This window comes from Gymnoscopelus braueri (genome assembly GCF_963280865.1).
Source record: "Gymnoscopelus braueri genome assembly, chromosome: 3".
NCBI lineage: Eukaryota > Metazoa > Chordata > Actinopteri > Myctophiformes > Myctophidae > Gymnoscopelus > Gymnoscopelus braueri.
Genome location: NC_137612.1, coordinates 46,313,011 through 46,325,441, shown reverse-complemented (window position 1 = coordinate 46,325,441; position 12,431 = coordinate 46,313,011). Strand labels below are relative to the sequence as shown.

The window sequence follows — 12,431 nt, the reverse complement described above, 5'->3', positions numbered from 1 at the left end:
TGCTTATAAAAACAAAAGTGCTTATAATAGATCAGCTGCACTGGAAGGCCACTAGAGAAAATGAGATAATGAAAAAGAAAAGAAAAAAAAGCTCAAGGGGAGAGATGATTCATTTTCTTCATCTCCATGAAATGTATTGGTTTCCAGGGAGGGTCTTCATTTGCAGAATAGAGGAGGGCTCTGATTAGTTTTAGAAGGTGAAGGCAGGTGTGGTTATGCAACAACTAATTTCTTAAAAGAAAATCGTACATTTAATTTCAACCTAAATCAATTTCCTGGAGCAATTTTGAACCTTTATATGGTTATCAATATTGATGAGTTAATATATTTGGCAGGAGGATGTAGTATACGAAATTAATTTAAGCACAGGGTAAGGGTTAGGGTTAGACGCCATGCAACTCATTGTGCTCTGGTGAAGGCCATACGCCGAAACGTGTCAGATTAAAAGAAAATGGTTTAACTGAGTAAAAGGTCTCGCAACTAGGCCTGTCACAATTACTACATGACAATCACCTAATCGCAATTATTTGATCATTTCCATGTCAATCATTTCCATGTTGAAAATGTTTCATATATTTAAAAAGAAAAGTGGAAATAGCCGATGTACAAGCTCAAAACGTGTCGCAACGTAGATCGGCTATTTCCGCTATTAATGTTTTTTTTTAAAGTATGAAGTTATAAAGTATAAAGTGATGTAAGTTATTTGTCATATCTGACCTGTGCAACTGCAGTTTACTCTTGTTTTATTGAAGACTAAGGTTACACAGTATGACTTTCATTTGTATCACAATTAATTGTCATTCTACAATGTCATGACCATGACAGCCCTTCTTCACCCATTGCCAATAGACAGGCCCCCCCACTGCTCAGTTATACTGTTATAGGGGTCACTGAATGCACATCCACCACTAGTTCCCCACATAAAACACATCAAACAAACACACTTGGCAAATTACCAATATGGTTCAAAGCAACAACAAAAAAGTGAGAGTCAGAGTGAATAGTGAATAAACAAAGGTTCTCAAAGTGGGGTCCGGGGACCCCCAGGGGTCCTTGGGGATGGGTACCAGCAAAATTAGTTAATAAAGCGTCACAAGCATTTTAACCCCTTTATCCATATTTTATACTTTGGGCTATTCAAAAATAGCAGATATACAAGCTCATAGCGCGGCACCGAGTGAGCTTGTAGATCTGCTATTTTTGAAAAATCGTGAAAATGTGTGCAAATCTTTGAATATACATATTTTTTTAAAGCGAACATTCGTAACTCAAATCTTTGCTTCTGGGGGGTCCCTGGAACAAAATAAGATGGGGGGTCCGTCCATGGCCAAATACATATCATTTTGGGGGGTCCTTGACATGAAAAGGTTTGAGAACCACTGGTGTAGGAGGATGAAGAAAAATTATTACAACGAGCCACTCCAGCGTGCACCAGGCTCGTGCACCTGCGGGTGAAATGAATGCCGCCTCTCGTTTCCTTTTTTTTTGCTTTTCTGAAAGGTTTCGGCTACAGAAGCAGCTCTGTGTCACATGCCATCACTTGGCTCACTGTTGCACAGCACAGGGAACAGCGACACAGGCATGCCAACCATCCCCAGTTTCAAAGAGACATCACTGATCACAGACGTAGCGCTATATACTATTCTCATCCTGCAGAGAAATCTTGTTTAACGCATTTAGACCGGGATAGAATCTGTGTAATTTTTTACATTTTCTTTGGCTATTCAAAAAATAGCAGATCCACAAGCTCGTAGCGCGGCAGTGCTTTTTTTTGTTGTTGAAAAAATCGTGAAAATGTGTGAAAATCTTTGAATATATATATATATTTTTTTAAGGCAAATATTTTTTTAACTCAAATCTTTGCTTCTCGGGGTTTTACAGATGTCTTGAAAACTCCTACAGTTTTTTGAAAAACTTTATATATATATATATATATATATATATATATATATATATATATATATATATATATATATATATATATATGTGTGTGTGTGTGTGTGTGTAATGTGTATATATATATATATATATTTTTTTAAATATATATATATATATATATATATATATATATATATATATATATATATATATATATATATATATATATATATATATATTCAAATATTTGCACAAAATGTTCAAGATTTTAAAAAAATAGCAGATCTACAAGCTCATAGCGCGGCACTCGGTGCCGCGCTATGAGCTTGTATATCTGCTATTTTTGAATAGCCAAAGTATTTAAAAAATTGATAAAGTGGTTACACAGATGCGTTCACGGGTTTGAATGGGTTAAAAAAAAAAAGTGTACACCACCACGGCTGTCTTTTGATTGGTTCAGAGGCGCAGAGAAGCAGAGAGAGTGCATTTATATACTCCAGGAGCACCGCGCCTTCCAATGCAGGAAATGACAGAGTAACCCAATGAGTGAAGGAAGTGAAGTGAGCTCATTTCCTGTAAATGAGAGAGAGAGGAAGGGAAGGGGGTGGGATTTACTAATGGTTTACAGTATGTGTGTGTTTTAGCGTACATTACCCCCCACGTCCCCCATTGATTGTAAACAAACTGACAGTTCACAACAATCTTTCATGGGTATAGTCGACGTATACATTATTCCCATGGACTGTGAATGGGAGCGGGACTGCATCTAGAACACACAAACGTTCCTCTTGGCAACAATGTGACAATGGCCGGCGAGATACAAGGAGCATAGTTTGACTGCGTGGCAGAAAAGATAAGATAAAGAGCCTATAGATGAGATTAGAAAATCTCCCTTTCGTACGCTTGTTTTCTAAACGTCTTGTCATTGTCTCTCTCAATGGCTTTCTAAGTTTTATAGACAAACGCATGCACGTGGCTGCGCGCGCACACACACACACACACACACACACACACACACACACACACACGCACACACACACACTTTTTTATGGTCTGCCCTGCCTCATGCATTGCAGCCAGGCACACACACACCCTCAACCTCTCTATGACCAGAGCCCGTTTGTATCCTGTTTAGCCGAGCATAGCGGTATGTAGACAGTAACTCAGCAGTTACTGTACAACTTGTCTTGTGTAGCTCCAAAAAAGAAAAAAAGACAAGAAAAATACAGTCAGACTATGCCTGGGCTTCAGTGTTACTGAAATATTCACTGTATGCTATTCTTGTGCTCGTACGAAACAGTGGGGGGGAAGTATGGTTGCGTGGTGACGAACGAGCATGGAGCCAGCAGTTGTGGACTTCTCATGCCGTCAGTGCTTTTTAAGCAGGGTGGATAGCGCTGGCCGCTCCCTGTGGACTCACATTGAGACAAGCAGTCTGCAGGAGCAGGCTTTATCTTCACAACGCTCCCCGTAATTGCAGGATGAACCCCACCCCACCCCAAAACACACACACACACACACACACACACACACACACACACACACACACACACACACACACACACACACACACACACACACACACACACACACACACACACACACACACACACACACACACACACACACACACACACACACACACACACACACACACACACACACACACACACAGCTAATAGGGCAGCACAACTGTAAACAGCAAATAAACAAGATCGTGTCTCACAAAAACACAGGCAGTAAACAAGGCAGTATAGCGTGCTAAATAAGCAGCGTCCTCGTGGCCTCACTGGCCTGTATGTCGGATCCTATTCTCGTTGTGATTATACGGTAATTCACAACACGGTTCCCGTACAGCTCCATGAGATTTCACGTGACTGGGTTTATAAGAGGTCAGGCCCAGGCGTTTCAGATGGGTTTGTTGTTTGTACCTGTGTGATGAAGCAAGCAGGTCAATGTGACTCTGCCTCTTCGAGAGAGAAACCCTGTATAATCAGCCGACTGTAATTATACCAAACACTCACTGAAAACTCACCCACCAGCTGTAATGAGAGGGAAGAAGTCCCTGTGTGTCTATGCAGCACTGACCACAACATGGACAGACCGGCAATAAAGCCCGTCTCCTCACGTACGTAGTCATCAAGTATGACGTTTCTGTTCTATACGGGCAACTCCACTGCAAGCTAGCATGTTGTTGTGCAGTCTTTTCAGGTTGTTCCACAAAAGCATTATGAATATTTATGAGTTCTTATATATATATATATATATATATATAAGCAGATTATAATGCATTACAAGTATATGTTTATAATGAATTATAGACATGGTATGCATATCAAGTGTTACCAAACTGTAATTTATAATTAATAGTGAGATATTCAGTGGGATTTTCTTCTTTAATTTTTCTTGGGACAAACACGTTCAAGTGTTCCTGGTGAAGATCACACCCCTGAAAAGGCTGGAGAAGTAGGTACAGTAATAACAAATGTCAGGAGAAACTGACTCTTGACAGAATCAAGTTTTCCAGCAAAATACATACCAGTTAAACACCTAATCACTGACTGCTGCTAGCTGATAGCAGGGTAGGGTCAGGAAGAGGCTAGAGCTGTCTGCTAGTCCATCTACTCACACCACAGCTTTCACTCTCTCTCTCTCTCTCTCTCTCTCTGATGGATGGCGTTCGGCAACCGTAGCAAGCAGCCAGCCTGGTCGATACAGGTCGCCTCTCTCTCGCTCTCCCGATCAATACTGAGTGTGTTGTTCCAAGCTCAGAGAAAGCGAGTTAATCAACACGTTTAAGAAAAATAATGGTAACCGTTTGCTTCCCCCCCCACCACCCTAGACTCCACAGGAGGAAACGGCTCTTGCAGAAGTGTCACACCACTTACGATTTAATACAATTTGGCCTAACCAACATCTTATGCAGTGGCAATCGACTGCCTTCTTGATTAGCCATGGAGAGGAGACACGCGAGCATGCACACATACACAATAATTGAGCTCTGTTGGAAGAGACGGTAGTACAGAAAAGGACAGGCATGTGTGCACCTTTCTTCTTGGCTCAAATAGTGTTTTGACAGTGGTAGCTGTCGAGCACAGCGGTGCTCAGTTGGGATTGGGAACACAGGATGTGTGCCTACCATAAAAAAGAAAAATCTAATCAAGCCTCGATGTTGATGGTTCAAACAAATGGTGCGTGCGTGTGTGTGTACGTGCATGTGTGTGTACGTACAAATGGTGCACGTGTGTGTGTGTGTGTGTGGGGGAGTTAAGAGTTTAAGGAGTTATACTTATCAGAGGGGGTATATATACTATTTACCGTGGTATTCAATACATAAGCGTGTTTTAAAACAGATTTGGGGGCCTTTTAGGAGAGTAATTGTGGGGAGCAATTTAGCCCTGATGAAACCCTGTTGATTTTAGGATGACTTTGAAGCCGTTGTCCATTGTTCGTGACCAAAGCTGATACGTGTATTTTGTCTGACACAGTCACCACAGCTCATGCATAAAAGAGGAAAGAGAAAATTAATGTTGGTTTGGTGTCATCCGTCTTTCTTTCTGCTTGTGGTCAAACAAGAAAACAGATTTCTGAAGAATTAGTGGACATTCTTATAGCATCATAGGCTTCTCTTTTAAATCCCCCTCCACAGAGATAATATCATATGCTTAGCCTAGAAATATTTTTAGCCTATTCCCCACCCCAAGGCGTGAGTGATGTAATGTAGTTGTCGCCTCGCCTGTCCGGTTAACTATTTGATGCCTTGATCTGTGACTAAAAACTGCTGAAGGCAATACAATACATCAGCCTTGCTTTATGATTTGCAGATGTGACCATGTGACTGGCTGGGAAAAGCCCACACATATTCCCACATTCTAACAATAAGCATGTCATATACATACAAATGCATGACATGCATGTAATATAGGATCTATCACATGGTAAGGGGGAAGACTCGTTCATTCCCAGTGGAAATTAATAACAGAACTGCTGTATCAGTTGTTTTTTTTTCAAACTCAAAATAGATGGACCATGATGCAATTTCTGCTGAGAATATGATCAGCATTCCTCAGTTACAGGCCAATAAAGCTGTCCTTTTGTTTTCCTCTAGTTCCATTAATCCATTGAGGCCTGAGGTTCCGATTCTGCAAAAAATGTCTTCTAAATCCCAACGGTTTTCTGAAAAACGTACGTTTCTATATCAGTGGTTTTCAAACTTTTTCATTTCAAGGACCCCCCAAAATGATATGCATTTGGCCTCGGACCCCCATCTCAAAATATTTTGTTCCAGGGACCCCCCAGAAGCAAAGATTTGAGTTAATGTTTGCTTTTAAATTATATTCAAAATGTGCACACATTTTCAAGATTTTTCAAAAATAGCAGATCTACAAGCTCACACAGCTCACACATGCTCGTAGCTGCGGCACTGCTATTTTTGTATAGCCAAAAGTGTAAAATAATGCTTTTCAGCTCAAATCAAAAAATGACACAGATGCGTCCCAGGTCTCAATGGGTTAATCACGCCATACCCATCAAGCAAGACAGCTGCAGAGAAAGATGGTATATTCCACTGCGGACCTAAACCTCACACACACACGCACACGCACACGCATGCACGCATAGTGCGCATAGTGGATGTGGTGCTCGTTTAATGTGCACATTTGTCCAGGTCTCTTTACGGTGCAATGTCTCGGTTATGCATGTATTACACAATAACAAATCACCATCCTCTGTGACCACAGTGTGTGTATTCCTTATGCTAACATGTTTACATAACGGCACGGCTCATCAAGCCTGTGAGCAAATGTGTTTCTCTGCATTTACATGAGGGCGCGAGTGCGTGTGTGCGTGTGTGTGTGTGTGTGTGTGTGTGTGTGTGTGTGTGTGTGTGTGTGGTGAACTGTGCATCAGAGATGTTCACACAGACCAAGCTACTATTCTTATACACAGTAAAAGCAGTGCACGCTGCCAACGAAACTTTCCATGTCTACTGAACTGAAACAAGAGGCTAGAAAAAAGAAAACAGACAGAAAAAAAATAAGCCAAAATGAAGGCAAAATGTGTCATGTTTAGTTGGAGAAGGGGGAGGCGATGAAATACCAATCAAAGTCTAGAATCCGAAGGGAGGCCACTGAACATAGGTCTCCTGTTAATGAATGCATTATTAAGCCTGCGAGTCAGATACAGTAGGAGCTCCTCTGTGCTGCATTAACTAATGGCTTCCTCTAGGGACGAGCCACAACGCAAAACAATCAAACAGACATCTTTTTTTTTCCTGCAGCGTAGTTGGATGAAAGCGGTTACCATGGAAATATCCAATCCCATCTATTTGTTTACACCAGGTAAAGCATGGAGCACCTGTGTTGCCCCGAATTGCTAGTGGTTAAGACTCCCTCGACTCTACTGAAGGAAGGCCCCCCTGATTCAGAGATCCATCACTTCCTCATTTCTGTCAAAAGTCTATAAATAGCAGCTCTGCCTCTCCTTCATCTGAAGCCCACAGCACTTCTCTCAGATTCTGTTTAGTTTGCTTTAGTAGAGAGGGAGGGAGGCAGGGGCGGGGCAGGGGGGCGTGCCACTCCAAAGACATGCTCTATTGGTCAGGCAGGATGGATTTCTCCTTCGCCTTTCCAAGGCCATCGGGATGAAAGAGGAGGCCAGGTTTTCCTCAGCCGTGCTCTGAGAAGATGCCTTGGATAAACGTCCTGGAAAAATCAAAACAAAACAAATATCCAAGCCCAACACCTTCTGTCTCTCAAGACTGAATGAAATAAACAGGTGTATTACTCATACTCAAGACGGCAAGCACTACTCCTGTACCATCACTGTAAAAAAGAAAAGAAAAAAATTACGTAATCTGCTGTAAAAGACAAAAAGAGTAGGGTTTCATCTTGAAGCCATTGGTTTTTGTGTGTGTGACCACAGCTGCCACAGAAGAGGTATCTGGATTTCACCTGACAGCAACCCTAGTAGTTTCTCCGAATCAGACCGCCGCCGTCACACGCACTGACATGTTGCTGCAATATGCAGGTAAAGGAGAGGAAGACGTCTTTCCTCGCATGACAAGTCCCCTCGCACGAATCTTGTGAAGTTTCATTTTGGATTTTCAACGTGTCCTATAATTCCTCTCTCAATCCCTGCTGCACACAGCACAATATCACTAATTACTGATATGAACTCTACAGGGCACACTGTGTAATTAGACTTCAAACCAGGGCCAATACTTCCAAACCATCCATTTCACCCAGCACTGTAGAGACAATAACACAGCAAGTTACAGTCTGAGTGCTCTTTTCTCTCAAGACAGAGATTGTTTAATCAATTTAGACTTTTCTTTGACACTCATATAAAAGGGAATAATGTGCATGTACCAGTGATGTGTTCTAGGGTTTTCGGAGGGATACGATGATCATTCCCTGCACGACATGCGCGTGGTCGTGGAGATACGCTAGCGCGTTTTCAATGGATGAAATGGTTAGTAGAGGGCTACGCTTGGCTACGAAAATGTTCTGCAGGTCACACTACGTACAGTATGTAACATAACATGGTAGAACACACCACTGGTATATGTACTATATTACTTATTTATAATCAATAAACACTTCAAGTTTCATCAAGCCCTTAAAATAACAGTCATGCAGTCAGTATGTAGCAGAGAAAGGACAATCGATACACAATACTGAACCTTTATTTCTCAGAATGCAGGTGCCCAGTATTGATGTTTTGTTTACTTGTTCTCAAGGGTACCAAAATGAAAGAAACTACAGTCACCAATGTGTATTTAAAGGACGACTTCACCCATTTTCAACCTATCTTCATATAATAGATCCTCACTAATGCTCCTGATAAAAGGGTGAATCTTTTCGTACTCAGTCCGTGTCTCATAGGAGGGCTGTGGACACTTCAGAAACCCGTCTACCAGTGACATCATCGTTAGGAAGTTGTTTTATTTTATTTTTTATTTTAATTTTTTTATTAAAGCGAAAATAATGGCTTCCATTATAGAATGCTAACTTTCCAGGAATAGAAAGTCTGTAGTTTCTATTAGCTTGGATTCCCCATCGATGATGTCACTGATAGACGGGACTCTATAAGAGTATAAGAAATCAAAGTCTAAATCATATTAATAAAGAAGTTGTGCGCATTGTGTTTAGCCTAAATCTGAACCTGAATCTATTTCCACAGATTTGTGTCACTCATCAGTATATAGTCTAGATGATTTTCATACCTTACTGAAATAAACGCTTCCTCGAAGATTAAACAAACTATGGTATGATTTAGAAAATGGTCTGCAGTAATGTCAAACATACCATTAGTCAATCAATGGTGTGTGTGTGTGTGTGTGTGTGTGTGTGTGTGTGTGTGTGTGTGTGTGTGTGTGTGTGTGTGTGTGTGTGTGTGTGTGTGTGTGTGTGTGTGTGTGAGAAAAGTGAGAGATGTTCACCCTCCCTGTCCAAACAGCAGCAAATTCATTATCAAACCAGTAACAGCCATAGTTTGAACGAACTGCACACAGTTGACAGACCTGGTGAGAGTAAACCACTGCAAATCACTGACTGGCAGTTTCATTTTAAAGTAGCTCCATATACAGAATCATAAAAACAATTCAATGAACAACTGGGTGACAATGTACAGTATGGGTATGTGATGGGAATTCACCCGAAACAATCGTATCACACACAAGGTTGAACTTTATTGTAGCGTTGTATTTAGAACCACCTGACCAAAAACAGAAGTCCAGCTCCGTCTAACCTCAAATCTAGGCCAGGCCTAATACCACTGCAAGATTCTATCCAGGGTTCAAACATCTGCCACAATTACAGAGAATATACCATTGGCTGAAACGTGTGTGATCCGGACTGCTGTTCGGTCTCCAGACAGAAGCTCTCTAAACATTCTCAACAGAGGCTCGGGTGTTTCAGTCCAAACACACCAAAGACTCACACAAAGGCAGCATGTAGCCTAACATAACTGCCGGATGGTGCTGGACACCGAGCTGAGACAACTGACCAGCAAATTCTCTGCCCAGGTGCCAGACAGCAATCACCACTACTGTCACTTTTGGATGTATGAAATGGGGCAATGTGTGAGGTCACATTCATCTATCAACTGTTGCCCCCTCACACATTTGTTTTCTCATACAAATGTTTACATGTCATTCCCAATCTCTCCAGGAGACAAGTCAGGGATAAAGTAACCACAAACATTTCAGCAAGCGGTAGGTCAAACATGTCTCAAGGTTATGCCACCATGAGATAATGAACTCTGTAGTGGTGTGTTGAGGCTGCAGCAATGCTCTTTGCATTTATAGGGTTTAATATTGGACAATTGCAGCTCTATCGGCTCAATAAGAAGACAATCCGTGATGGCAACCACTTACCACAATCAATCATTAATGCCCTTCGGTGACTGTGCCCACTGTCTATGTTTAACTGTGTACTTACTGAACGTGATATCTCTTGTACCAGGTTGCATGCACTCTCTTGCACAGTGCAAGTGGTTACTGTGGCAAAGCCATATCCTGCCACTCTCTACCTGTAGGGCTTTCTTTGTACCGAGTCTACTAGTAATATCCGATCGCAACAATGTAACCTACACCAGTGGTTCTCAACCTGAGGGTCGGGACCCCCAGGGGGGTCCTCCCATGATTTTTTTTTTTTTTTTGGGGGGGGGGTCTTTAAAGGTCTTTAAAGACTTTTATATACATTTTTAATACCTAAAAGAAAAGAAAAAATGCCATTACTGCATTAAAAGTAAACTATAAAAACTGGTCAAAAATTTGCCAAATTGTCAATATGAGAAAGAGGCAACAATTGTGGAAAATAGCAGATCTACAAGCTCACAACACCTCGCAACTTGTGAGCTTGCTATTTTCACAATATGTATCTGTGGAACAGAGTCAAACAAAATGTAATGCCTCAACTCCTACATTCAAAGTGCTTGTCAGGGGGGGGGGGTCCGCAGTTCAAATATGATTATTTTGGGGGGTCTCGGCCTGAAAAAGGTTGAGAACCACTGACTTACACAATGAGTGTGAATGAGCAGAGTGGTTGTGAGAAAGGAGCGCTTACCCAACAGCAGCAGTTTCACTTCTCTGGATGCCTTCTCTCCATCTTCTCGAAGGTTTTTGTCAATCATTTTGGACCTCTCGGCCGCGGCTTTATCTTCCTGACTTACTGTACACCCCATGGTTCCTAGTGCGCGCTTCAGGACTGCTGCTTACGGTCAAAGATCACCCGAGGAAATGTTGTATTGAAGATCAGGGTCGCTGACTGCGTCTGAAAGCGTTTTATTCCCCCAAAAAATAAAAGCTCCCCTCAAGCTGACACTTTTAACTTATAAGTTGAGCGATTCCCTCAGCTGACACTTCAACTTAAAGTTGAAGCGCTTCAAACTTCCCCTTTTTTGGAAGAGCGATGGGTGTCGCGAGTTCATCCACGAGAAAAAAAAAAGGGAAAATAATCACAAAACGAATTCAATTATTTCCTAATTCAATGTGGACTTGGCAGTGACTGCTAAAAGATTTTTTCCCCCCAAAAAAAAGAGTCGTTGTCCCAGGAGTCAATACACCAACATCAGGACAGTTATAGTTGTCATGCGGATCAAAAACTTTGAAGGACTTTAGGTGATTTTTTTAATTAGGGCAAAATGAGTAGATCCTTATAATAACCTCTAACCTATCAGCACAGGTTTTACGCACGAAAATGGGCCGCGAAGTTCAGCAAAAAAAAAGTATTCCAGCTGTTGAAATCGCCCAGATGGATGCCGATGCCAGTGAGGCTGTTGAACCTATATATTAAAACACCCACTCCACGTAAGCTATTCGCTTTTTTTTCGTGCCCACTTACTTCCCTTCTTTTCTTTTAAACAACACTAATGCCGTTATGCATTCTTCTGTCTTCTCGTTCAGATTGATCACGTTTCAAGCCACACCCGTCGCCGCTGTGAAGTTCCCCAACCAACGCCGACAACACGGACACAGCGCTGTCACCTCCCAGCTCAGCAGCGGCTCCACAAAACACGCCCACTCCAGTGGCATCATGGGAAGTGTAGTCTAGCTCACTGTTTCCCAAATATGCCTTTATGTTTTGTTTCCTTCATTTTGTTAGTTATTATTATTTCAAAACATTTGAAGAAAAAGCAAACTTGTGCATGATTAAAAATAAATTCAATGATTTTTCAAAATAAATTCCATAAATTAGGAAACAAATGTTTTAAGAAGTAGTGAAAATAGCCGATCTACAGTTTGTTAATCTGAGTTCGCCAGCTCTCGCATACAAACAGCAGCTTGTAGATCTGCTATTTTCTCTAGTTTGGGTCCTGGGGAGAGACATAACCTAAAAGGTTTGGGAACCAGTGGGCTAGCTGATATAAAACCGAGGATAAAACGCAGTACAGAGCAATGCATCATAGTAAAAATGTCATGAACTTAAAATAATAATGATGATATTAATAATAATAATAATTATTATTGTTATTGTTATTATTATTATTATTAATTTAATGAACATTCAGCGTTCACAAATTTGTAGAGCAAAATCTCTCCATTTTGGACT

The 12,431-nt window shown here is 41.3% G+C and overlaps 1 protein-coding gene across 1 annotated transcript in view; it reads right to left on the bottom strand.

The window, feature by feature from the left end:
- Positions 1–11,845, bottom strand: part of LOC308082566 (guanine nucleotide-binding protein G(i) subunit alpha-2) — a 106,385-nt gene extending 94,540 nt beyond the window's left edge. Inside the window, exon 1 of the mRNA XM_080424387.1 lies at positions 10,947–11,845. Within this exon, the coding sequence (XP_080280513.1) occupies positions 10,947–11,064 (118 nt within the window). The 5' untranslated portion in view covers positions 11,065–11,845. The remainder of the gene's footprint in view (positions 1–10,946) is intronic.
- Between the last annotated feature and the right edge of the window lie 586 nt (positions 11,846–12,431).